The 27,942-nt window shown below is 43.2% G+C and overlaps 1 protein-coding gene across 3 annotated transcripts in view; it reads left to right on the top strand.

Moving 5' to 3' along the window:
* The window catches only part of RGL1 (ral guanine nucleotide dissociation stimulator like 1), a 258,267-nt gene that overhangs the window by 212,061 nt on the left and 18,264 nt on the right, over nt 1-27,942 (top strand). For all 3 annotated transcript variants that reach the window (XM_030303435.2, XM_030303437.2, XM_030303436.1), the window contains 10 exons: nt 987-1,171; nt 4,371-4,495; nt 5,901-6,116; nt 9,892-9,995; nt 13,419-13,503; nt 18,650-18,739; nt 21,127-21,213; nt 22,763-22,795; nt 25,036-25,157; nt 27,633-27,722. In XM_030303435.2, coding sequence (XP_030159295.1) covers nt 987-1,171; nt 4,371-4,495; nt 5,901-6,116; nt 9,892-9,995; nt 13,419-13,503; nt 18,650-18,739; nt 21,127-21,213; nt 22,763-22,795; nt 25,036-25,157; nt 27,633-27,722 — 1,137 coding nt within the window. The remainder of the gene's footprint in view (nt 1-986; nt 1,172-4,370; nt 4,496-5,900; nt 6,117-9,891; nt 9,996-13,418; nt 13,504-18,649; nt 18,740-21,126; nt 21,214-22,762; nt 22,796-25,035; nt 25,158-27,632; nt 27,723-27,942) is intronic.

Genomic DNA, 27,942 nt, shown 5'->3' with positions numbered 1-27,942 from the left:
GCCCAGCACGTCCTCTTTGAACATGAAGCGCAAAATGATAGCACTCAAAACTTTTTATCCTTTTCGCCAGTCAGCTGTTTGTCTTTTCCAGTGGATGTGGAGCTGCCCCTAACCTAAGACAGCACACGCGTGTTCTTAGTACCATGGTGGGGGTGGGGGAGGGGGTGTGCACACGTCACGGCCCTGTCTCTTTTTGTGCCCTGACCCTTGTCTTGCCTAAGATATTCTCTGCTGAGCCATCAGAGGAAATCGCCTTCACAGTGGCTTTGCTTCTCAAGGTATTGTCCCTTACCTTTCAAAGACCTACCTCTCTATTAGGTACTCTTTCTCCTACATATTCTTCTCTTATAATTTGAAAAGCAAAAGGATAATTGGGGGGGCACATTTTTGGGGTACTTATGCTGAAACCCTGGTAATCTTTGTAAAATTAAATTAATGCTGTTATCTTTTCCAAACCTAGGCACTTCCTGTCATTAGACGGATTTCAGGCCTACTGAGGGTTATTTCCTAAAATGTTAGTACAGTTGATTTTGTGGTTTCTGATATGAGTGAATCCAGAACTGGAAACACATAATCTCCTTGTGCACAGATTGCTTTGAAGTTGCTTCAGGACTCACTAAATCTCCTTCTGCGTGTCTTTCCCCCCCCCCCCCCCCCCCCGCCCCCATATGAGTTTTTCCAAAGTTTTTGGTCCTTTCTTGTTTTGGAACTTAACCAGTCTTTCCCTAGCTCTACAACCACCACTTGAAATAATAAGATAAATAATATTTATTTATTATAAAATAATAAGATAAATAAGATAAAATAATAATAATAGCTTGTCTTCAAGTGCTTTAACTTGATTGACATTGCCAGGAACTTTTGGGTGAATTCTCTGTTGACCCCTGGTTTTGTGAGGTATTTCTGGGTGAGGCCATGGTATCCAGGTCTCGTTTTGAGTCCTCACATCCAGTTGGGTGCAGTGACTCTCCATTTCTCTTTCTCAGTGCAATCGCCTCGATCCTGAGGGCCTGGCTTGACCAGTGTGCAGAGGACTTCCGAGAACCCCCTCACTTCCCTTGCTTACAGAAACTGCTGGATTATCTCAAACGGATGATGCCAGGCTCCGATCCAGAGAGAAGAGCGCAAAATCTTCTGGAGCAGTTTCACAAGCAAGAAGTGGAAACTGACAGTGAGTACTGACTTGATTCCAGGGAACAAGTTAGATTCTGATTCTGCAGTCCCCTTGTTGAAGAAACGTTCTCCCTGTGCTTGATGAATGACCTTGGTTGGTCTCACAGAGACAAGCTGCTGGGGGGATTGGTGGTGGGTAAAAATTCTAAAGTTTATCTCAGTGCTAATTACAGAGCCTAAGAGTTTTAGAGCCAAGAAGGAGATTTTTAAGACCACCTGGTGTGGCGTACTCATTATAGATAAAGAAACTGGCCCTGAGAAGTGCATTTCCTCGGGTTTCTTCTAATACCATAAAGAGGATGGTCCTCTTGATGGTCCTTTACCTTCTCTTGTCAACATGTCCCATGCTGAACTTGAATTTGCTTTTTATGATCTGCCTCGTGGCTCCTCTTTCTATCTAATGGAGGAAACCCATCACAACCACCACTATTCAGTGGGCAGGGATTTAAATGCAGTTGTGCTCCAGCCCTCACGAAAGTTTGAAAAGCCCTGAAAAAGTGTTTCTCTGTCAGCTAGAAAACGTCACTGTCATTGAGCTTCTCGGATGGCCTCATCAAAGGAAGTTTCTGTGGCTGTTTTTTCCTATTGGAGGAATTGACTGCCTGTTTTCAAGGACAAAGGAAGGGCCACCGCTGCAGGTCGTGGGCAGCTTGGAAATATCAGGCTTTGAAGAAAGTCAGAAAGAGGTTAGGACAGGCTTTCAGTGTGACGATTTATCCCCCCACTGGCCTGCCGGGTGATGGTTGCCATGGCGGCTGACCCACTTGGAGCTTTTGACAGGCATTTCCCTGAAGTGACGCCCAATTTCCTCAGTGAGGGAAAGGAAACGGTTCCTCATCACCGATAAGGGAAGCTGCCTGAGTGCCAAAGAAAATAACCTTAAATTCCAAACGGTACCTGTTGAGTGTTTTATGTAGGGGGATCAGAGCGGTGGGTGCCGGCAGGGGGGCGGTACAATCGCATCATTAGAAGCTGACTGCCAAGTACCCGTATCTAAGATGACTTCATCTGCCGGGAATGTTTGAATACCAGGGGCACTCCTCCAGCTGCCGGACCTCAACTCCCTTCAGGCCTCCCCGCCTGTCTTTGAGCCAGAGTGGAAAATGCTATGTTAGAGGCCAGCTCTCTCCCCACTGGGGCTGCCCCTGGCTCCGGGCCTAATTGGGGAACCGGTGGGACCAGTCGTTCATTGTTTCCGACCCAGGACTGGAAGGCAGAACTCATTTGGCAGGCTGAGGCAGGGGAGAGGGAGACTGGCAGGCTGAGGCAGGGGAGAGGGAGACTGCCTGACTTTGGAAAGGCTTTTATGCGATGCTCGAAAATGAATTTTTTTGGAGTTTGGAAAATTTTAATCAAGAAAGCTCCAAACTCTCTGTTTATTAAGCACAGCAGTCATCACGGAAAAGGAGTTTTAGGAGCTTGGTTCTCATGGGCTTATTTTGCCCAATTTCATGCTGGCAAAAGCAAAAGTTTTCCTACATTGTTTTTTACAAGTAAAATTTTGCTTCAAGTTTTTACTTACTTACCTCTGGAAGAGAGTCAAAAGCGGAAGCAGTGAAGGCATGGCCTAGGCCCCAGAGAGAAAGGACTACGTAATCTTCTCACACAGCAACATCCAAGGCACATAGAGGTTGCCGTGAGTGTTTGTTGAATGAATGAGGGGGTCTGACCTTACCACACATCCTCTTGGGCTGGCGTGGGTCAGCCTCTGCACGGCACAGTGATTGGGATAGATTTATAGAGTAGCTAGCAAAAGGGATGAGAGGCCCATTCTGAACCTTTGCGATTTCAAATGTTTTATTCCTTTGCTGAATTGGAGAGTACCAGAGTTTTGTGGAGGCAGAGTGGTGAAATCATAGGGTTTTAGGTTTTGCTTTTTTTTTTTTTTTTTTTTTTTTTTTTTTTTTTTTAAAGCTCATGCCTGTTTGTGTTCCAGCCTTTGGAGGCAGGCATGGATCCCCTCCTACTTCTAACCCAGCCCCATTCACATGAGTCCTTTCAGCTCCAGGGGGAGGAGTCCATCCTTAAATCACATACCTCTCAGCAGAGTCATCAAGTACTCATGTGGTACTGTGACAGGGGGAGTGATGTGGGGTCCACTCTCAGCACCCCTCTCCCCTGGAAAACTAAGGAAAGGCCATCTCAACTTGATCCGAGATGCATAAAAGTCGTATTCTACAAAGGAAAAGAGAAAAAGCTTAAAATGTAAACATTCCGGGGGAGTAGTAACGCACTGATTTAAATTTCTGCTAACATAGAACTGAATGCAACTAGCTTTTTTAGTTTTTGTTTTTGTTTTGTTGAGAACAGATTTAACAGGAGAGCAAGGAGTGTGAAGGGGTGGAGGTGTGGGGGATGAGGTTGGAAAACAACCTAGGACAGGTTCTGGGGAGTGGGGGCTGGGGTTCAAATGAAACTTCATCCAATTCCACACTCTTTCAAAATGGAGTCTGGAGTTCTGATCCCATGTGCTGAGTCCTTCAGCTTCTGATTTGGGATCCAAGTAATTATTATAGTGATTTCCACACCCCCTCACTTCTTCAGTCTATGCTCTGTGTAATTTACTAATTGATAATCTTATCCAAAATAAAGCTCAGGTGAATTTAGTTTCAGATTCTTCTGCTTCATACATAACTTTAGGTGGAAGCTGAAAGTTGCTCCAAACATCTTGAGAATTCTAAGGACTTTCTTAGAATTCTGAGGATTTCATCAGCATTTCTGACACCATATATCCCATTCTCCTACCTGATGCCTGGCCTGCTTTCATGCCCATTCCTTCCAGGCTTCTGGTTATAAATGGCCAGTGATTAAGAATTGCATAGTTGGGGCTTAAGAAGCAGTTTGATTGGTCCTTAAGCTGAGCAGAGGGTATGAGGGAGCGAAGATGAGGGAAACCCCCAGAATGTAGCCCAACTTTGCTTCTCTAGACTTTGCTTGACTTGGCTGTGTCCCTGGCCTAGCTATCAGTGGTTTAACAAAGGGGTAACATGAGGCCTCTGAACTTAATAAAGAATCTAAGAACAGATTAAGAAGACCTCCATTTCACTCAGATTAATTGTGCTTACTATTTTCTCCCTGTGGGTTTTCTGAAGGATTAGCCCTCTTCTTTCTTAATGAAAGAAGTTCAGTTTGATTCTACTAACAAGGTCATAAACAGTGGCACCAGGTGACTGACTTTTTTTTCCATCTGTGAACAGATGGGTTTCCAAACACCATCTTCTTCAGCCTGGAAGAGGAAGAGGAACCGGAAGGTGGAGGGCCCGCAGAATTCACGTGCTTCCCAGAAGACCTTGTGGCAGAGCAGCTGACCTACATGGACGCCGTAGGTCTTCTCTTTGTGCTTCCGATGTGCTGCTACTTAAAATGTGGGGAGCGACAGTACTGGTGGGCTGGGGAGGGCAGTGGGGTAATGTGATTTAAGTCTTTTCGAATCCCCAGGAGAGGCTATGCCTGTAAATGCGGAGTGAAGATGGGACTTGAATCAATCATCTGAATAATTCAGGCTTAAGCTCTTCTTGCAAAGCCGGGTGAAGGTGCTTTTTACTTGGCACTCGATACATGGAAGTAAGAATTCTAACTCTCAGGAAACAAAATCTGCCCTGTTCCGTGGGTATTCTCTCCCTCTAGACTCATAAATATTTCAAGATCTGAACTGTTTATTTGGAGGATTGTGAAGTGGTCAAAGTATAAATTAGGATAAAATAAGTTCGCTGAATCCAAATGTGACTGTATCTGGCAGTTCATTTCCATGTGTGTCTCCTGTACTTTCCCAAAGTTTGTTAGCCGTACATATTTGATCTCATCAGTCACATGTCCTAGCTCAGTGTCAGCTGGTAAATAGACTATTATAAATTATCGTGACGGTTTAAACTCTTGTACACTTACTACTTTGAAGAAAGCAGCAAATAAAGTGACAGAGTTTCCATCTAGTGAGCATGCAAATAAAGTATCAGAAGCAAATCAGATAGTCTACGTAAAGTAAATCCCTGTGTTCTCTCTTTTATATAAACCCTTACGTGTCTTGCCTTGAATTGCCCTACAGATGAGAATCCCGTTTAGTTGACTAATTTGGCTTTGTTTTTGTTCCACGGTTGATAGCGTAAAAGAAAGACCGGAAACTTCATTGGCTATGACTTTTAGGCAAAGACCTGGAAACCAGGCTTTATGTTCCTCTGTCTTTATTTTACTGTGTGATGTTGGATAGTTTTTCCTTTTATATGCTTACTTTCTTTATTTAAAACATCATGTGAAATAGTGACATTGATGACAGCATCGCATGCACTGTACTTTGGATCACTTGTCAGGTGGTCACTGGTCATCCCTATGCATTATACACAATTCACGATCGTGAGCGCCTAGAACGTACCGTGTATATGATTTTGAGGTCAAAACCACCTCAACCACTTTTTTTTGATTAGTAGTATAGATTTTTACCTATCCTTCAAGACAGGAAAGTCAAAATGTTGTCGGTCCCTTGAATTTTCTTTTGGCCGTCGTGTTCTGTTTGTTCAGTCGAGCAGATTGAGAAAGAACATGTGGGCTTTTCTGACCAGTTAACATATTAATTATTTACTTTTGTCCATTGAAGTAGACACCACGAGGCAAGTCAAGTAGAAAAGGGTTATTTGTCCGTTTACAAAATACCAATTCACAGATGACCCAGACTATGTGCTTTCCCATATGAAGTGTCTGTGTTGTCCTTAAACTCAGCTTCTCTTCTGTTCCAGCAACTATTCAAGAAAGTAGTGCCTCACCACTGCCTGGGCTGCATTTGGTCTCAGAGGGATAAGAAGGAAAACAAACATTTGGCTCCTACCATCCGTGCTACCATCTCTCAGTTTAACACCCTCACCAAATGTGTTGTCAGCACCATCCTGGGGGGCAGAGAACTCAAAACTCAACAGAGAGCCAAAGTCATCGAGAAGTGGATTAACATTGCTCATGTAATTATCTTTTTAAAAATATTCTTTGTATTTAGTAGATACTGGAGACGATTCCTTCTCTCCGTTTAAATGGGTCTATCCATTTGGCTGAAAGGCAATCAAACAACATATGTGAGGACCCCCTGGGTTTTTGTTGCTGTTATTCTTCTTCCAAAGTAAGAAAAAATGGTCTTTCTTAAATAGGAGCTTATTTTTCCTCTTTATTTTTAAAAAATTTTTTAAATATTTATTTATGTTTGAGAGGCAGCGTGCGAGGGGGGGAGGGGCAGAGAGAGAGGAGACGCAGAATCTGAAGCAGGCTCCTATGCGTAGCTCGAACCCACGAACCGTGAGGTCATGACCTGAGCCGAAGCCGGACACTTAACCCACTAAGCCACCCAGGTGCTCCTATTTTTCCTCTTTAAAGAAAATCGGTCCCTTGCTCACTTCTTTCAGCTCATTGGCCTGCACACTGCTGCATCTCCAGGGTGACATATGCCTGCTTTTCCCCTTATAGTCACCAACTGAGTGTCAGTTCTGCCCCGTGTTCAGTAAATACAACTTGATGGTCTAAGTGCCAAACTGACTACTCTTCACCGCAGAATGATCACCTACCTAGGCACCCTTCCAGCACCCGGAAGCATTATGTCTTCTGCAGACTTGAAGAGCCAGTACCTTCTCAGAATCCTGAATCTCTTTCCTGAAGGACTGAGGTGCCCGGATTTCACATTAATCTGGGGCTTTTCTGAGGACCTTCTATCTGAAGGTAGAAGGGCAGAGTTTATTCCTAGGTCTGAATTACATTCTGCTGAGTGTCAGTCTGGGCTCTGGGTCAGCTGCTTACATACTGCATGACTTTCGCTTATCAGTATCTTCATGACTGTGGAAACGTGAACAGTATTCAGTCAGTTGGTCACCAGACATTTCATGTGCTCCTAAATGCACATAAGCTACAATATTATGTAATTTGGGGACATTGTGAGGATAGGCACAATTAATGTAATCTTACAGGAGCCTGTAGTCACACAAGGAAGCCAAGATACTCTGAGATATACTGGGATGATCTCAGCTGAGGCAGAAGAGGAGCGGGGCCCTCCGAGATAAGCTGCAGTGGTGGAGGGAGAAACCACTTCTGGGGGGATTGAGGAGGGCTTCATGGATAGGATGACTTTTGGACTTAGCTTTAATACTAGATAGAATTTTTGGTATTTGAAGATTGAGTTAGATTTTTTTTTTCCTAGACAGAAGAAATTACATCAGCAAAAGCTATGTAATTAACAACAACTTTGAAAAACAATTATTATGTAAATATCTTATTAGTCCATGTTCTGGGTTATGTGAGTCAACCCTCAACCAAAACCCATTTTGCTTTCCATCCTAATATGCTTTTTTCATTAAGCCCTCCTGTTTAGGGCATAATGTTTACATTTTCACACCCACACTCTGTCTCTCTCTCTCTCTTTGTATTTTACATTCTCTTTGTTGTCTTTGATCAAAGAGCACGGCCATACTTGTGCTAGAGGGTTTGCCTTATTTTGAATTTTTAGGTGCTCGGTTACCACAGACTTTTTCGTATATGAAAAAAGTAAGAGAACAGTGTCTTACAACTTAGATTTCTCCTATTCTGAATTGAGCTAATTTCTCAAGAGCTATAAAAAGAATTTCTGATAGAGTGGAATAAAGCATGGAATTTCTGCCTTCTCAGAATGAGAAGAAAAAATTTTTGTTTTGGCCATAAATGCCATATCTTTTAATCCATTCAACTACTTAGAAAGTCTATAGCAAGAATATAGCATCTGTGTGTATGACAGTGTGGCTCAAACAATGACTTTTGGTCCAAATTAAATATAAATTGTGCACATATGTGTTAATAAGAAATGCAAGTTGAACAATTTGAGGTATATTCCAAATCCCATAGCACATATTTAAAAGCCAGGGGTCTTTGTTCTTGGTGGTGTAGTTTCCTAATATTGAGCACGTTGTGTCCCTTGAAATTATGTGGAGTAATTTAATAAAATTATGAAACTCATAGGTGGTTTCCTGCCAAGATTTATTTTACTTTTCTTGCATTAATCATACTCAGTTTCTATCGAGAGGATATTTGAAAAAACGATAATAATTTTACACACAGAAAATATTTGTGACCTGATGTGATTATATTTTCTTGGGCTGGCCTTGCTGCTGTGTTTTCTTTTTACTTTTGCACCACGTCTCCTGGAAGATACCTCCCTTTCTAGAAACGGGGCCAAATGTCTTTTGTACTCCTTAAAACCCTTAGCTTAAGCCTCTTTCTGAATAATGTGTTCCATATGTTTATTACAATTTGCATGAAATATCTGTGCCTGAGTTCCTTTATTTATTGCAAGTTTCTTGATTTTTGGAGCATGACTTTTGGATTCTGAACCTTTGTTGAACCATGCTCTCATGGGTTTGGGTTTCCAGACTGACTGTAATTCAGAGTGCTCTCTCTCTCTCTCTCTCGCTCTCTCTCTCTCTTTCTCTTTCTCTTTCTCTTTCTCTTTCTCTTTCTCTTTCTCTTTCTTTCTTTTCAAATAAGGGGAAGGCATTGAGACATTTAAAAAGAGTGGGCATGACTTTTGTAAAATACTTTGGCCTATACTCTAAGGAAATAATGTTTGGAGGTTTGTTTGTTGGGCATAGTTTTAAGTAGCCGGATTTTGACAAGCTAAGTTAGAGAATGCTGTTTTTCCTTCCTATTCGGGATTAGCATTACTTCATGAATTGACCTTCTAAGCAATGTGCAGTTCTGCCCAACCATTTTGGAATTTCTTGCTTCAGATGTTCTGCACAAAGCCAACCCCGTGCCCACACGGTGTACTCAATTGTAAACAGTGGATAGACTACACTCCCAAATGCCTGCATATGAAACATCTCCTTTGACATAAGACATAATCCACTCTCCCCATGGTGCCAAGAATGGGACACTCTCCCTCCCTCACTGTTTTGCTGTCCCCGCCATTCATGCGGCAGGACTTTGACTCCAGGGTCACTGGCTGCCGAGGCTATCCACTCCGTGCGGTAGCTTAAGTTTCAGGATCAGAGAGCCTTTCTCTTTACCCAGAAAACGACATCCAGACTATTTCCTGTCCTCCTTGATTTTGTTCTAAAATGCTGCCAAAATGGATTTCATTTTAAAAGCTCCGGCTTATTTTGGAAACAGCGAAGTACCAAGGTGTTTCTGAATGTTTATGACTGTGGCACAAGCCAATTTGAAACGAAATGCGTGTGTATAAAAATATTCCCTCTTGGCTAAGAGCATGAAAGCCAAAGTTCAACTTGTGGTGAATGTTTATTGCCAAGTTATATACACCTCTCTGGGCAAGGGTTGGTCATGAGATGTTCGATACCATCTGACCTCCCGGTGGCCGCTGCCCGGCTCACACTGTGGGTCTAAAGGATATAGTGACCTTTCATGTGTGTTTTTAGGGCATCTGTGTGCTTTCAGCAGAAGAAAGTTTGCTTTCCCTAGCATAGCCTTGCAGACTCACCTCCGTTCGTGTTTTTACGAGGAAAGCTGGAAACCATAAAACTATAACAACAACGCAAAAAATATATTAAAGGGAGAAAAACAAGCATACAGTGCCAAAACCTATAAAGTGTTTCGGTGACTGGGGTGGGAGTAAGGAGCTGCTTTTTGATGTTGAGTATTTATACAGCTGCCTATTTAGTGGTAAGAATTCATAGCAGCTGTGATACCTCTAAAACAGGAAACCACCAACTCGCAGTATTATTGATATTTAAAATGCCTTTTATGTTTTAATCACCCTCCATACAGGAATGTAGAATCCTGAAGAATTTTTCTTCCTTGAGGGCCATCATTTCGGCACTGCAGTCCAATTCCATCTATAGGTTAAAAAAGACCTGGGCCGTCGTCCCAAAGTAAGTTCCCAAGTGTCCACTCTGCTTTTTTGGCTGGGGTGACTTAGTCACTGTATAAATGGTATGGGTCCTTGCCTTCAAAGCCCATATTCTGTAACTAGAGAAACGTATTTGAAAGCCTCTGTGTGTCCCAGGCAGGGTGCACTTGACACATAATCATTAATGAGTTTTTAGGCAGAGAAGTCAGACTCATCTGCGAAGTGCACCAACATCAAGAGTATTGGCTTTGGGATGATTTGAAGGATGTGCTTGTCATCTAGAGTCTGAGGGGGAAGGGTGTGGAGTGATGAAGTTACAGCAGTGCGGCCATTCCTTCTGGTTATTTCTCAGCCACGCTCCAAAGCCCTAAGCTGTTCCAAGATGTGAGGGAGCATGTGTGTAGATAGGACGCTAGCTCTTGCTGTTTAGCAAGAATCTACTTACTTAACTTCTGTTTCAGCATGTTAAACGCTATCTTTTTTGTTTTTTGTTTTTAATTTTTCTTAACGTTTATTTATTTTTGAGACAGGGAGAGACAGCATGAACGGGGGAGGGTCAGAGAGAGAGGGAGACACAGAATCGGAAACAGGCTCCAGGCTCTGAGCTGTCAGCACAGAGCCTGACGCAAGGCTCGAACTCATGGACTGCGAGATCATGACCTGAGCCGAAGTCGGATGCTTAACTGACTGAGCCACCCAGGCGCCCCGAGTTAAACGCTATCTTAGTGATATTAAAAAATCCCTAAATGTTCCTGCCTAGGGACCTGACTAACATTATTAACTGGCCATGTTTTATATTGTTTTTCTTCATATTTCTTAGTGTAACCTTTGGGACAATGAAAGATATAATGTCCTTATTGTTTCGCCATCTTCATTCCCCTATTTCCAGAGCTTCCCCTGGAGACCAGAGAACTTATTGCAAAGGAGGGAAAGGTGAAGGAGGAGGCAGCTCCAGTTCCCTATCCACACAGCTTTAGAAGCTGGGGAATATGTCATGGCTACAAACGAGGCCAATTACATTCAACAGGTCTACCTAGGTTTAAACTAATCAAGAAGGCAGGCATATCAGGAAAGAATGTGTAAACTGTTTACAGTCTATACTGTATGTAGTATGGTCGGTTGCAGCCAAGAGAGGGGCCAGCTGGCTTCCCAGGCAGGCCTGCCCCTGTGGAATTGGTGGGTTTGGTGCTTAAGAGTGGAAAGTCTAGGTACTCGGTTTCATGAGTTCACTCAGAGCTGATTAAGCCCTAAGGGACTGACACTATCCAAACTTGCAAGAAACCCAGATAGGTAAACCAGAATTTCATAAATTTTTGCTGAAAAATGAGTGCATACCAGTGGGCTCATATTCTCAGAGGAGAGTCTACTTGGGGGAAGTCAAATTACTTATGAAATAAATCTTTGATGAGCCAGCAGAAAAAATTGAAGTGGGTGGTTGTAATGCCTGGTGTTACAGAGCCGTAGAAGCCACAGCCACTTGGAGACTCCAGAGCTCCTTCTCTGTTTATAATACTGTTATCTACCAGAAGAAAACCTGGCAGATAGGCTTTTCAAAGTCCAATGCAATGTTTTTGATTACCACTTATTTCTTGGTTCTTTCTCTTCTTCATTACTTCGAATAGTCAAGCTGACTCTGTAGGTGAAAGATTAGTTAATTGGTTTTCCTTTGCATATAAATCTTATGAAAGATATGGGCATTATAAAGTCATTAGATGACAGGCGTTCGTAAAACACAATGGGAAAATCAGATGCATGCAGAGTCCTCATGTTCAATAGCCCCAGAGCCCTCTCCTTGCCCTCATCACCGTTCCCTTACTGTGGTGTCAAAAACAAAACCAAAGGGACGGTCAGGTGCTAAAATACCACCTGTGCCTGGTTGCACTCTTCTGTGATTGCAATGAAAGGTGATCCTATCTTTCTGTGGTAGTTGATAAATAGCACGCTGTGGAAAGTCACTTAGCCAAAAGTTCCTGCACAGCAAATTTGAGGCTAAAACACAAATGAAAAAGTTAGTGGAGCTGGAGCTGAATCTCTTGGTTACCATATGAGAAGGTTCATTCTTTCAGTTGGCTTTGTAAACTATTTCACCACAAAACAAACCTCAAAGCCACATTCTGGCTTGGTTGGGTGGGTGTCTGGTTTGTTTCTTGGTTGGTTCATGTTTTAGTGTCACAGTTTCTAGAGAAGACACTTTCATACCAGCTTTCCATGTCTTTCATTGCTAAATTCAAGGGACAGGGTTAAGATACCTTATTTGGTTATCACTTTCCCTATAATCCTTTATGCTAATAACTTTCAGTGGACAGAAAAGACGTCTGTTTATTTCTGTTTATGTAGGCTCACATGTAATTAAGTTCTTAATTATTTTTTCCAAAATGTAAATAGCTTTACTGGTTTTCTTTATTATAACAGTGATATTACACTCATTGTAAAACAAATAAGTTAATGGTGGCTTTCTCATGATAATGAAATGCTACATATAGAGTGATATTGTCCCGTTAATTCCTTGCCTTCAGAGCCCTCCACTCACTAACCCTGGAGGGGTGCAGAGTAAAGCATGAGGCCCGTGGACATGTAGTAGACTGGCAGAGGCAGAGTAGACACTTTGCATATGTGATCCTGCTGACTTCACAGCAGTCTTTCAGAGGGATTCCTAGAATTTTCATTGTATAGGTAAGAAAGTGGAAGCCTAAGCAAGTTAAGCGAATTGCCCACAATCACTTGGGGAGTGAGTGGCAGAGCGGGGATTTGAACCCACTCCCCTGACCACAGCCTGTTCTGCTTCCATCTGTTATGGCTCTGAGATGAGAGCACCAGGCTGTGATTCAGGAAATTTAGTCTCAACACTTAGCTTTGGCAACATGGACAAGTCCCTGACCTTGGCCAACATGATTTCTCAGGTCCTGCGGGGCTCTGTGTGTATTCTGAGATAAATTTTTTTTAAAAAATTGTTTTTAAGTTTATTTATTTATTTTGAAAGGAGAGGGAATTGGAGGGAGAGAATCCCAAGCAGGCTCCGTGCTGTCAGCACAGAGTGCAGTGCGGGGCTCGAGCTCACCAACCTTGAAATCATGACCTGAGCTGAAATCAAGAGCCAGATACTTAACTGACTGAGCCACCCAGGTGCCCGAGATTTTTTTTTTAAGAACATGTCCCAGTGGAACAACTTGATACCCCAATTTAACGATCCTTTTTTATGATTATAATGTACATGGTTAGAAAAATCCGTTTCTTCACATAGGTGACCATGTCTACCTTAAAAAAAAAAAAAAAAACAAAAACACCCTGCATGAACAAAGCCATTGGCTTCATCTGCGCTCACAACCCTCACTGATCCTGAGATCAGTGTGATCCCTCTGGAGCCATAGGTAACTGAGAGCAGCAGGGCCCAAGGTGTGGGACTTTCACTGACTATTTGTGAATATTTTCTTAACCCCTCTCACAGGGACCGAATGCTGATGTTTGAAGAGCTTTCAGATATCTTCTCTGACCATAATAACCATTTGACCAGCCGGGAACTCCTAATGAAGGTGGGTCTCTAGGTGGGGGTGCTGGGTCACATTGTCTCCAGCTCTGGAATCCCTTCAAGGCGGGAGTGGCTTGAGGGCTCCTTACATTCCTACAGTCCCAGGAGAAAGCCTGAAGGGACTAGAAGGCAGAAATTTTGTGGGTTTTTTTTTGTGCCCAATCTAAGGAGCTTGGGGCTGAGAAAACTGAAAGTCCAGTCCTTGGCTTCGCGGTTACACAACCAGATTGTGAAACTTGTGCTCCAGTGTGTATCTGTTCGAGCTGCTCTGCAGATAGGTGGGTGAGAGGCCCTGGAGTATCCCTTCTCAGCAAAACATCTTCTAGAATGACAGAGGCCAAGCCTGCAATTCCACATCCTTTATCTGGACTAAATTGCACAGTCTGTCAGCAGTATTTATTGAACGCCAAGTGAGTGCTGACTTCTGAGCTACAGGCAGGTAAAAGTGTAGCTTGGTTTATTTTATTTCTCCAGACATTTGTTGAGTGTCCAATATTCGTAAAACATTGGAGCAGCCTCTAGGAATATGAAGGTGACCAACACAGACCCTGTTTTCAAGAATTCATCCTCTGGGTGGTGGATGTTGGCACTAAACAAGAATAGTCAAGTAAAGGTACAAATAACAGGTTGTGAAGGATCATCAGAAGGGAACATAGGCCAGATCCTATCTTCACAGCCTTTCTAGAAATTTACTGTGGATAAAAATCTACAGTAGATTGTATCATCCTTGTTTTGCAGATAGCCAAGACTCAGAGAGGTAAATAATACCTCTTAAATCACACACCTGGTAGGTGGTGGAGCTAGAATGTGAACCCTGCCTAGTGAGACTCTAAAACCTGTGTTTTTATCACTTAGCCATAAAACTGTAAATTCCTACCACTTGGAGTAGGGGATAGGGTAGATCAGAGAAAACTTCACAGAGAAGATAAATTAGTCATTGAACAACTGTTAGTTGAACATTCATTATATACTAGGCATCACATTGAAGGCAGTCTCTGATCTTAAAGAGATTACAGTCTCATGGTGGAGGCAGAGAAGTAGACAATTATAAAATCGTATAACATGCATTACCATAGGGGGAAGCTGTGAACTGGGCGATTAGAGGATATGATCCTTGTCCTTGGTCTCTTTTTCTGTAAATTGGAGACAATAAGAGTATTTAGTCCACTGACATCATAGAATTGTTTTGAAGATTCACTAAGATAAAATATTTGAAAGCACTATGCAAATGTGTTTTTAGTATTTGGCATGCTCTGTGCACAATATGAAGCCAAAGTATGCCTAACAAATGAACGCGAATGAAGTACATGCTACATGTGCAAGCTTAGAGCAGACACGTGGAGTAGGGATGCAAGTCTAGCAGAGGTGGGGTTGCCGAGAAGAGGCATCCAGTTGATGACTGTTAACATTAGTCATTCCTATAAGGGCGTCTGTTATGGTCTTCCTGACTGTTGTCCTTCTAAGTGCTACTCCTCCTTCAGGTCTCACTGTGGACTCTGCTGGGTACTCAGACTGTCTCCCTGCCAGTCTGAAAGCCTCTTGCAGGCAGGGACTGGGTTTGTTTTTTCACTGTTACATCCCTAATGCCCAACACAGCGACTGGCATGCCGCAAGTGTTCAGAAGCTACATTCACCTGCATGAATTGGTGGGCCTTAGGAGTCACATGACTTTAAGAACCCGCCCACTCTTAGCCCTTCTTGGAGTAGGTGATATGAGCAAGGCAGTTTCTGCTGATGCTGACTCTGGATTTGGCCTACCTGACTAATTGCACACTAAACAGTGCTTGCTGAGATCGTGTTACTCCCTGCTTCACATCCCCCTGGATTTGCAGACTTTAGATGGAAACTCATCTGGCTGGAAGGAGATGGCTTCGTGGTCTCCCTGTCAGTAATACACAGCTAGACTAACTGGAGCCACATATTCAAATCCCAATAGCTCTGAGTCATCCTTCCAATGTAGATAAATTGAACGCTGTGCAGCTGATTGCCTAGTGGCAGTCTTCTGGCTGAAACCTTAGAAGCAAAGCTATGTGTAGACATTAAAGGTCCTGTAAACTTTTCTTAAATGTAGAACTTTATCCTAGTGCTCTTAGTTAAATTTCTTATACATGGCTCAGATCCCAAGGAAATGAAAAACTTGGCTATGAATTCATGTGGTCTGTGCATTATCATTAACGATAGTGTAATGTTCTGGCCAGGCCATATGTGTATGTAGGTCCTTTTCCAGTCACCTTTGTTGATCATTCTTCATATGAAGTCTATAATTCTGAGTGTTAATTCTCAGCACAGTTGTTAAAAAAAAATGAAATCAAGGTACTTGGGTTCTCAAAAGAACCACTGAGAAAAACTGCTGGCCTCTGTTTCTAATATGATTTACAGTTGGGTAATCTTAGTCTTAAAGACCTGTCTTCTCTTCTGCTTCTTGGTGGATGTCATGGTCCACCCCTGTGCTGTTATGGCTGAGGTATCATAATAATTAGCAAAAAGCTAAGGTTTTCATTGTAATTGTTGGAAAAAGTGTTTTTATTTTTCTCAAAGATTATCTTTTTTTTTAAGTTTATTTATTTGTTTTAAGAGAGAGAGTGTGAATAGGGAAGAGGCAGAGAGATTGGGGGGGAGAGAGAATCCCAAGCAGGCCCTGCACTGTCAGCACAGAGCCTGATGTGTGGCTCGACGCGGGGCTTGAACTCATGAACTGTGAGATCATGACCTGAGCCGAAATCAAGAGTTGGATGCTTAATTGACTGAGTCACCCAGGCACCCCTCAAAAATTACCTTAAACCTGTTACCACCTTATGATTTCTGGAACTTTGATAACTCTGAGCAGATAAATTGTAGAGTCCGTGAATTTTAAAGCAGTAGGAAAGCAGAATGCCACCAAATCATCCTGGATCTTGGGAATCTTGGTGAGAACTCTCCCTGGTTGAACTGATATAAACAACCGCGAAAAAGGCCTAGGAATTTGGCTGTGGTAGAGATGGATATGTAGTGAAGTTCCAAAACATACTGAAGTCAGGGTTGGAGCAGAGGCTGTTAGGACTGTGAAGGCCCTTTCAGATAGTTACCATTAATTTCTGGGCTACCACGTGTAAGCAATACTGATTGAGAAGAATCCAGTGCCTGTGGAACAGCCTGGTAGAAGAGACCCCTCTGAGGCCCAGGAACAGGATGGCTGAGGGCAGCCGATCTCTGTCAAAGATAGAGGTAGAGAGAAGGTGGGACTCAGGTGAGAAATTTTCACTAGAGAGGGAGGGGAAGGGGAAAGAGAGAGAGGTGCAGGAGGACAGATACCAAACAGAGGGGGAGGGAATGTAAGAAGGAAGAAGGAGGTTGATGGAGAAAGAAAGAGAGATCTGGAATTCATCCCAACATGGGCAGTCATTAAGGGTAGCATTTCCAAAGACGTGAATGTAGTGTAAAACAAGAAGGTGACTTTGGCAGAACGAGGAGGCACTAAGAGCCTGAGCATGGCCGGCAGAGGAGCCTAAGGAGCCAGAATGAGGCCATCAGCAAACCTGTGAAAAGTTCTAGGGAGTTTCAAGGGATTGGTGGTGTAAGAGCTGTGGAGCGAAGGATTTGGGGCAAAGAAGGAGAAAACTGACACCATTTGAGGTGCAAGTAGTAGGTGTTCAATTGGCGCCTCATCTGGGAGAGCTGGCACCAGTTGGTCTCTTGAGTTACTCAGCCGGGAGTGGAATCTCACTGTCTAGAAACGCGAGGTCATGAAATGAGCAAGCCTGTTGGCTTGCTCCCAGAAAGGAGCGCTGTCCTGAGCGCTCTTCCCTTCTCTCTCTGCTATTCTGTGGCTCTCAGGAGTCTTTTAACCTGTCAGAAATCCTTCTTAAGAGTTTTAGATATATCTTCAATAATTTCTGCACACAGTTGACAAACTGGAAGGGAACCAGAGGGACTCACACAGGAAAGGGACACTTACCTTCAAGTCAGACAGAAATGATTTCTCACTCCAAGCAAATTCTTCAGAAGATGGGAGGGCTCATCACCACCTAGCATGGGAAATGGCACATTTTAGGCCACTTTCATTCATTCCCCAGGATAAAACTCTTAAGTAGGCGTTTGTTAAATGATACCGCTCCTCATTATTATTTGTAATAGGGAGAATTGCAATAGATCATGAGTCACTGCAGGTTCTGGACCCAGGTTAAGGCAGGTGAATGATAGAGGCCACTGGTGCCTCGCTGACATCGGAGAGGCCAAGTCACTGCAAAAGATGCTTTTGCAGCATGTGGCAGGGGAAGGTCACATGCCGTGGTGATATTATAAACCCCAGGAAGACTGACCGAGGAAAAGCTACTGTAGAGCTTATGCCCAACTGAATTGTGAAATTTGCCCCCCATTCATACAGTTCCTGGAAAATGAGAACTTAACAAGACCTTGAAACCACAAAACCAAAACACTGTGTTCAGTCAGCAAACTGGAGTTTAGTCACTATTGTGGAAGAGTTTGTTGTAACAACAGACAGGAGGAGAGAAAGGGTAGCCATCCGCCCTCAGGCGCCAGGAGGAAGGATTGACTTGTAAGAGTTCCAAACCTGAGGAGCAACTTGCGAGGATGGATTGGCCGAGAAAAATGGGGGAAAAATGTGTGAAGGTCTGGCTTTCATAGATTAGTGCCGCACCATGATACTGGACTTCCTCAGAAAACTTCCGGTACAAAAGTTTCCTTTAGCTAAGAAATACCACAGAAATCATCCCTTTTCTTTCACAGAATGCTGGCACATGTATTTCAGGCCCAGATCAAGAAATCACAAAATGTACTGAGGAAGCGATCTTCATTTCCAGGACATGTGATTACTCTGAGTGAAATTCGGGATATGTAAAAATGGTCTCCCGTTTTGGGACTTGCCTGCCTTCTATTGACCATTGATGTTATCCCCGAAGTCAGGGTTCTTCTTACAAAGCAGGGGGAAAACAGGATAATCGGAGGCCAGCAGACCTTACTGCAATCAGACCACTTGCAACAAGCCAGCCAAACATTTCTATAAATTCAGCCCAGAGCCTGCTGGAGGCCTCTTCATTTTGCGTGGCACCGGGTGGTTGTGCAGAGGTTCTGTACCGGAAGCTAGAGGCCCCTGTGTTTCTTCCTAGTGGCCTTCTCCATCACTCTCCTCTGTGTGTGCTTCTGTGTCGTAGGAAGGAACCTCAAAATTTGCAAACCTGGACAGCAGTGTGAAAGAAAACCAGAAGCGGACTCAGAGGAGGCTTCAGCTCCAGAAGGACATGGTACGTATGGCCCCCGGTCTTCCCCGAGGGTCCATCAGAAGGCAGCCCTATGTGGGCGGTGGGGCTCCTGCCTGGCACCCCGTCTACAGGATGCCCCCGCTTTCAAGAACGGTCTCCATCCTCTACTTTGTGTATTCTCAGCAACCCTGGGAGGTCTGTAGCAGAGACATTGTCACTCCCGCTCCCATCTGACCCAGTGGCAAATAAACACTGAGAGTCACAAATCTGAGCGTTCTCTGGAGTGTTTGTTCTTCTAGAGGTAAGGCAGAGTCTGCCGCGGGTAGGCTCCCTTCCCTCTTGCTGGCTTCCTCCATCCACTTCTGCACTTGGAAGCTACTGCTACCTTGGCCTTGGGACCTCCTGGGCTTCAGTTCCCCAACAGGAATGCCTCCTCTAGTCAACTTTGGACACATGGTGACCCAGGACCTGAGGAAAGTGTCTTCTCCCAGGAGGACTTGGTCCACATACTGGCAGATCTTTTCGTTTGTTCGAAACCCTCTCCATTTTCCACTTTCCATACTAATCCCAAGGACTAACCAGACCTTTTTTTTCCCCCTAGTTTTTCAGTACTGAAAGGAGCACCATACCTTCCTCCTTAAGACTGAGAGATAGTTACCATCTTTAGCCTTATTTTAAAAACTCTTCTTTTAGCATGGAAGGGGGGAAACCAGAGAGAGGAGATGAAAGACTGACAACCTTTCTCCTCTTTGGAAGGTTGGACATAAATCAGAAACGTTGAGTTTGAATGATAGGACTCTTCTGTAACATAAAGCCGGTAAAACATTTCACAGCATTTCAGACTTTTTTTTGGTTGTCCAAAGATAAGTTAAAAATAGCTATTAAAAAAATTATTTTAGTTCAGGCTGAGACCTTGTGCTCATAACAGGGAAGGACAAAACTGCCTCTGAAAATGAGTCCTCAAGGTGAACCTCTGCCGGAAGTTCTGGCCAAGAACTCTTACTTAGAGTTTTATCCTTCTGTGAACACTCTCGAACATACTTGTATGATCTCCTAGCCAGCCTCACATGGAGCAGCCTGGTCTTGCCCTGGCTGAGACATTGTTTTCTTCCAGAACTTCCATATGTGCCTGAATGATGTGAGGAGAAGGCGTCCCTGCAAGCCCCTTTTTATTTTCTCTTCAGAATGGTTAGTGCCTCAGTGGCCTTAGGGAGAATTGACATGATATCAAAGGAAATTTGGTGACATCAATACTGTGTACACCTGCAGTCGCAGTGATTCTACCTTCATTTCCAAGGGACAATTTTTTTTTTTTAAGTGAACTTTTTATTATGGAGTTTACAGAAAAGTTCCAGATAATACATAGAGTTTCTGTGAAGCCCTCACTCCGTTTCCCCGATTGTTAACACCCTCTCTCACTGTGGCACATCTGTCGACACTAAGGCACTAACACCTGCATGCTACTGTGAACTAAAATCCAGACTCTGTTCGGGCTTCACCACTTTTGCATTAGTATGCTCTTTCTGCTCCGGGAGCCTGGCCAGGGAACCACACCGCGTTTAGCGGTCCTGTCTCCCCAGTCTGCTCTGCTCTGTGATAGTTTCTCGTGACCTTGACAGTCTTAGGGAATACTGTCTTGTTATCCTTAGGATGGCCCATGATAAGAGTGTGTCTGTGCTGTTTTCTAGTGAGTATGCTGAGGTTATGGGTTTGGGCGAGGACTATCACAGAGGTAAAGTGCCATTCTCATCACATCCTATCAAGGAGTGTGTGACGTGTGGTGTCGTGGGTGATGTTTGCCTTAGTCACTTGGTTAAAGTAGTATTTTGCCAGATTTTCCACTTTGAAGTTATTAGTTTTCCCTGTGCCACCTCTGTACTTTGGAAGTGAGCCACAAAGTCTAGCCCAAGAGATCATTTTAATAGTGACACTCCACCGTCTTGTGGCATCCAGTCTCCTTCAGTGTATGGCGTTCCACTCCTACTGATGGTGAGGCCATTCCAAACCACCAGGAGTATCCACACACTCTGAAAGAGAAAAGGCATCCCTTGAATAGCGTGCACACAATATGAATCCTTCCGTGAACACCCTCGAACGTACTTGTATGATCTCCTGGCTGTAAGGCTTGTTTTCATAACTTTGAAAGTTAGAGATTGGGTGATAGAATGCCTGTCTTTTTTAGAAGTTTTAAAAACTTCATTCACGGAGGTTAGCCCTAATGGCCCCAAGTCAGGTCTTGAATGGACTGTAACTTTTCTCCAGATGTTGTCAAAGCCCACCTGGCCATTCAGAGACTGCCGCTTTCATCTGTGAATGGTCACTTGCCCCATTTGGCCAACAATAGGCTCCTTTGCTTCCGTGCGGAGGCTGTTGAAACCCTTCAACTTTTCAGTCACGACAAAGACCATTTTGCTGTGCTTGCTCTTCAGGGCGTGATGCAGGGAACTGTGCCCTACCTGGGCACCTTCCTGACCGACCTCACCATGCTTGACACTGCTCTTCAGGACTACATTGAGGTGAGTCGTGTGCACCTGGTGACTCGGATACCCAAGAGAGAAATTCACTTAATTGGTGTCTGTTGAGGGCCCATTATGTATCTGGCACTGTGTTCAGTGCCACGAGGAATACAAAGAAGAGTAAGTGGCCCACAGTTCAGTGGGAGCTCTACATCGAAGCAGGCAGTGACTGTGGAAGTAGTAAGATTTCCAACAGAAATGCAGTGAGAGAAGAAAGCAGGCCACCGTCAGTTCCACACGCGGGGGTGACAGCAAGGCCTCATGAAGCAGCGGGTGTGAGAAAGACCTTATGTTGAGTAGGACTTTGGCACGTGGGCCTGAAGGGTGATCTGTCTTTATATTCCACTTGGTGGGGTAGGGAGGCAGTCAGATGCCCCGAGGCGCTCTTGTACTGTCTCCTGCATGCGTGCATGCATTCTCTCTCTCTCTCTCTCTCTCTCTCTCTCTCTCTCTCTCTCTCAGTGGGAAGAGAAGTGAAATTTAAGCCACTTGTTAGTAGCTATAATAAAATACTAAGTGGAGAAGAAATTTGACATTTGAAATGAGATTTAAGGATTGCTCGTGTATTTAAGTTTACCTCTCCTCCCTGGTTATCTCATGAGATGAGCCTGCTTTTACTCCATCAGAATTAGCAGGCGGGGCAGTTGTTTTGCACAAACCTACTTCTGAGTTCCTTGTGCTGTTGTGGGCATATGCATTCATTTTGCATTTCCTGAGCTCTATCTCTTCCCGTCCTCTGCCTCGGCTTATCTCAGGAAACACTCATTCGCATTGGGGAATTTTGGGGGAGTGACCAGTGATCTAGAAGTTAAATTCAGCCTACTGAGAACAGGAGCCGCAGGATGAAGAATTGAAACTTAAGTTTTTTGTGAGGCTGTGTAGAAAGGACTTCCCTTTTGATAAACCATTGACAATTTGGTTTCCAGTATGAGTCAATGACCGTCTGTGTTTGTTGCTTTGGGTCAAGAAATAAAGCGTAATGGAACATGTACTCAAGCTTTTGCCCTTACTGGCTCTACAAATATATTTGGATTCTGAATTGTAACTTCCTTATCATTACTACTTTAGCTAATTTCAGACTTTTTCTTTTTAATTTATATTATATATATATATATATATATATATATATATATATATATATATATAGAGAGAGAGTACATGTGTGGGCAGGGGAGAGGGGCAGAGACAGAGAGAAAATTTTAAGCAGGCTCCACGCTCAGCATCGAACTGGACGTGGGGCTTGATCCCATGACCCTGGGATCATGACCTGATCCTAAATCAAGAGTCAGAAGCTCAGCCACTCAGGCATCCCAGTATCAGACATTTTATAAGAAGGCTGTCTGCCTATCCTGTCCTATTATAATTAAAAGAATGTTTTTCTTGAAGCAAATGCTGCTTCTCTTCCTACATAGGAGCTAAAATTGTAGTGTCATTAATAATTGTGACTTTATTATCCCTGTGATATATTTTAATGAGACATGGGACAATGTAGGGCTGTGTTTCAAAGTAGCTTGGTTTGTCACTATTTTTTTAATTTAATTTCTTTCAGGGTGGGCTGATAAACTTTGAGAAAAGGAGAAGGGTAAGTAGAGGTCTTGGCTGTAGTTTTCCATTTTACTTCATCTGGGCATTAAAAAAAAAGAAGAGGAGACTTAAGTTTTCAATTAGCATCTATCAAGCATTCATCATATACCATTGTGACTTGTGCCTTCCTATGTATTACTCACCCAGAGTGCTGTGAAGTAGGTTTTATCTTCCTCAACTTGACCAAGGGTCTCCTGGTAGTGGACCCAGGACACAAACCCTGTCCTGCTGCTCCAGAACCCACATTTCTTTCCTTACCACCCCCTGCCCCGCCCATCTCATTGTTTCTAATTAGCTTGGGCAACAACAGGTTCACCCTGTGAAGGAGAAGGGCCTTCATAAGAGTAAATGACATAGAAGAGTTAATAAAGATGGTGAACTCTTGGTCTGAGGGAGGAAAGGAGAGGATCTTCACTGTTACATGCGGATGGTTATTCTTTTCCTTTCTTGTCAACACGAGAAGGGGGTGTTCAACGTCAACTTGAATGTTTCTGTGGATAGAATAGTGGGTAGTTTTGCACTGCTCTGAAAAAGATAAAACAGAGCTTTGAAAATTTACTATGGTTTTAGAGTTAAAATAGTGTGTTTGAAGAGATATGTAAATGATTCAAAGGAGAATGAGCAAAATAATGCCTTCACTGCCCCCCACCCCCGCCCAGCACTCCTGGTTCTTTACTTATTCATTCATTCATTCATTCATTCATTCCACAAATATTGCTGGCATACTTAACATGGGTGGACCACTCTGATAGGTTTGGGGATTGCAGCAGAGAAAACCCGGAGCCCCCTGCCCTCATAAAGTTCACAATACAGGAGGAAGGTAGACAGTAAGGAAGTCATAATACAGCAGATAAGGGCTTGTGAGAAGTAGAGGGTGTCACAGGAATATGTAGGAGGGGCATCTGTCCCCAACTTGTGGAGCCAGAGAAACTTCCAGGAAGAAATAACATTGAGTTAAAATCAAAACTTCAGGAGCCAACCAGGCTGAGCTCACTGGTAACAAGATACGCTAACATAGGCAACTTTAAGTCTCCTGTCCCTGGCAGAGTAGAGCATGATGATAAATATTCCTTAAGGATATGGAGACCAAGAGTGAAGTCATTGGATGGGAAGTTGATGCCCACAGAATCTGCTCATTGTTGAATTTCTTCTGTCATGTCCTGGAATGATAAAACAAATTTACTTATTGCCCTCCAGAGTTACCCATCTTTGTCCTTGAACTTGGGAATAACCCTGGATGGTACTCTCTTTCCTTTTAAGACTAGCATGTTAAACCTTTGGAAAATTTGAGTATTAAAGCTAAAGCTTATACCCTTTGTTGACTTAAAAAAAATCTTTATTGAAACATCGGAAGAAGTATAAATAATACTGGACATAATTATATACTTGCTTCTCTTCTGAGCTTTAAAAGATTTAGTTAAAGGATTTACTGGAGTAGTAAAAACCCAAGGATTCGGGAAATCCAAACATTCGAGTTTATGAGGCCCTAGACTGTTTAGCTTTTCAGCTCTACCCAAACTTATTTACTGCGGGGTAAGGGTTGAAGAAGATGGGGAAGGGGAACCTAGGAGCCTCCTGACATAAAGTTCATTTTTGCCTTTATCTTTTAGGACATAGTCATGGAAATTTGAAATATACTTTGAAAGTATACAACTTTAAAAAATAACTTTTCTATCCCTAGAATGAAAACATAAAAGAGAAAAAGGAAGCCACTGTGGCTTTAGGTAATAACTAGTTTGGGTTGCTCTGCTAGCTTGTTTTATTCATATAAATTGCTTTTTCAAGGAGAAGGGAGGATTGACAAATAAACATACAAAGACTTCAGGGATTTAGAGTTAAAATTAACAATTCTTTTTTTAATTTTTTTATGTTTATTTTTTAGAGAGATAGACAAGAGTGTGAATGGTGGAGGGGCAGAGAGAGAGAGGGAGACACAGAACCTGAAGCAGGCTCCAGGCTCTGAGCTGTCAGTACAGAGCCCGTTGCGGGGCTCAAATCCACAAACTGTGAGGTCATGAACTGAGCTGAATAAAGTCAGATGCTCAACCAGCTGAGCCACCCAGGCGCCCTTAAAATTCACAATTCTTTTATTTCTAAGAAAGGCAGTACTTGAGAGTTCTCCTCGACGTTTTTCTCCATTGTTTATCCTAATGTGGTGTGTTTTCATGTTGGAAGGATGTATACACTATTTGGTTGGCCTTTTTATTTACTTTCTTTTTGGTGTTCCGTCTGCTGTAGGAATTCGAAGTGATTGCCCAAATAAAACTCTTACAGTCTGCCTGCAACAGCTATTGTATGACCCCAGACCAAAAGTTCATCCAGTGGTTTCAGAGACAGCAGCTTCTAACAGAGGAGGAAAGGTAGGTACATGTATTGCCTGTCAGGATAGAGCTAAGGCGTTGGCGAGAGGAATACTACATCCAGTTCCTCACTTGCCCCTTTATTCAGCAACTATTTATTGACCAGCTACCAGGTTCTAGATCCTCCGTCTCCGAAGGGTAATGGTATAGCAGGAAAAGCTGAACTGATGTGTCAGAAGATGTGCTTTCACATTCTTGGCTCCACCATTTATTTATCTTTGTAACCTTGAACAAGTCACTTTTTCTGCCTGATCTTCAGCATACTCATCTATAAAATGTTTGTTTGTGAGGATTAGGTGAAATCATATTTGGAAAAGCATTGTTAAAGTGAAGGTCACCACCACCACCGTCACCATGTTTGTCATTTTTGTTCATTGGTACCGGCTTTCCAGGGAGCTTTCAACTGGGAAGGAGAGACAGATTCATGAAAAATTGAAATATGGTGGGTAACTAAACTGCTACGGGATCTGGAGGCAGGAACATTTCTTCAGGATGAGGGAAGGTCGGGAAGATGATCGAAAAGGGGTAAATATTTGGGCTAGGCTGTGAAGGAAAAGGTAAGATTTCACCAGGAGAAGTGGGAAAGAAAATTCGGTACAGAGGGAAGAACATGAGCAAAGGCTTGGTGGCCTGACATGGTTGGCATTTGGAAGAACAGTGAGAATTCTGTTGGCTGGGACACAAGGGACAGTTTTCAAAGTCTTGGTTGATACGCATGGAAAAGGACATTAACTCCAGTGCTTTGACTGTTGGCCCAGCAAGGGTGTTAGTCTTTACCCTGTAGTCTAGCAGATTGGAATCTACAGGTCATATCTGGCACACCACATGTTTTTACATTTTTAAATAGTTCAAAAAAAGGGGAAGATTGTAACATGGACAATTGTTTGACATCTAAGTTTTAGTATTCATAAGTAAAGTTTTATTGGAATACAGCCCATTCATTGACATCTTATTTATGGTTGCTTTCATGCTTTAAAGGCAGCTAATTAGGTGGGAGAGAGACCGTATAGCCCGCAAAGCCTAAAACACTTACTATCTGGTCCTTTACAGAAAATATTTGCTGACCCCTGCTGTAGACTGGGGGATATCCTTGAAAGTTTATCATCAGGGAGAGCAAAACTGAAAGCCAAATAAGTATTTGGCCAACGAGGACATTGAGATTCAGAGAATAACTCAACTAGTCAGTGATGGAGTTTGGATTTGAACTCCAGTCTTCTTGACTCTCCAACCTAGACTCATCAGGTGGTTGTATAATGGTTGAGCAAATCACATAACCTCTGTATGCCTCAGTTCCCTCATTTGGAAGATAGATTATTTGAGGTCCTTTGTAATCCCTGTTACATTAAAACCTATGATTCAGTGCTCATTGGTTGGTGAAGATTTTTTTTCTTTGCCATGTAGAAAATAAAGCAGTTACTGCCTCTCTTTACATTTCTGCTCTGATGATCAGTTTGTATGAGTCAATTTTCTCTCTATGTGTACGTCCTTCTCACATAGGGGACGTACATATCATGGCTGGTGGTCTGGATCGGAAAGTCTAGGCCCACAATATCAGCTCTAACAATTAACGTTTTGTTAATTGTAATAATTGACTTTTTAGTGGTTAGAAGAATCTTGCTAAACATATCCTATTTTTTCTGTCAGATTTATAACCACCTCTAGAGCTTAAGCTAATATTTGAAAAATTCCTTTATCGACGAATACCTGCATATGAGCAAATACCTGGATGCATCCTTAGGTTTAAAAAAAGTACACGTAATTAACGACTTACCGAGCTACTGTTTACCACACTGACCCTTCCTCACCTACCCAGAACCAAGTACATCTATTTAGAGCTACAAGCTTTCATAAAAGACATTTCAAGTCATATATAAATTCCTCTTGTGCTTATGGAAGTTACGTACATCTGCCTGGCACATAGATGTCCGAATTTGGAGCGTTTTTAATTTAGGCTGTTTCAGCACTTAAAAACCATATTTAACATATCTTTACCAATAATATAACTGCCTCTGTTCGTTAAAGATTAAATAGTTTACAAAAGTCTCTTCTTTCATTTCTCTTAGACAAAGAGTTGAGCACGTGCACACACACACACACACGAAGTGATGAGGGGAGGGTACCAGACAAGAAGTAATTCTCCCCCTGGCTTAGTAGCGGGATGAGAATGATCAGGAAGCAGCGGAGTCAGCCTTCAATGCTGCCAGAGCACACAGTCCCTCTCCGAGGCATGCGGCCCTAAACAGCCTCGGTCCATAGGCCAGGGTGGGGGTGAGGGGAGGAAGCACACATATAAATTTTTAAAACTTGGCCGTGAAGTCCACACCCTCTGAGATTGGTGGGGGAACAACATGGTGTGTATCTTTACCTTGAACGGTCAGAGACTTCCTCTAAAACAAAACGGGCAGACCGTGTGCACTTCCGTCGCTTCGTCAGTTCTCAGGCTCTGACCTCACAAGCTCCCTTCTTCTTCCCCAGCTACGCCCTGTCCTGCGAGATCGAAGCGGCTGCTGACGCCAGTGCCACCTCTCCCAAGCCTCGGAAGAGCATGGTGAAGAGGCTCAGCCTGTGAGTGTCACCCGCGGGTCCCAGAGGGTCTCATCGGAGAAGGGACAGGATGTTCAGTACCGCAGCCCTGAGCCAGGGCGGAAGCGAAGAGCAGTTCACTCACCTGTTAATCTTTCTGTCGTGAACCCAGTACATGTTCTAAATCGATTCCTTCTTCTCCACTGTTCTCTCTGGTATGGACGACCATCATCTCCTACCTGGACCACTCCCACAACATCCT

This window comes from Lynx canadensis, chromosome F1 (assembly GCF_007474595.2).
Source record: "Lynx canadensis isolate LIC74 chromosome F1, mLynCan4.pri.v2, whole genome shotgun sequence".
Classification (NCBI taxonomy): Eukaryota; Metazoa; Chordata; class Mammalia; order Carnivora; family Felidae; genus Lynx; species Lynx canadensis.
Note: the sequence above shows the minus strand (reverse complement) of the source record. Positions and strands in the feature narration are given on the sequence as shown.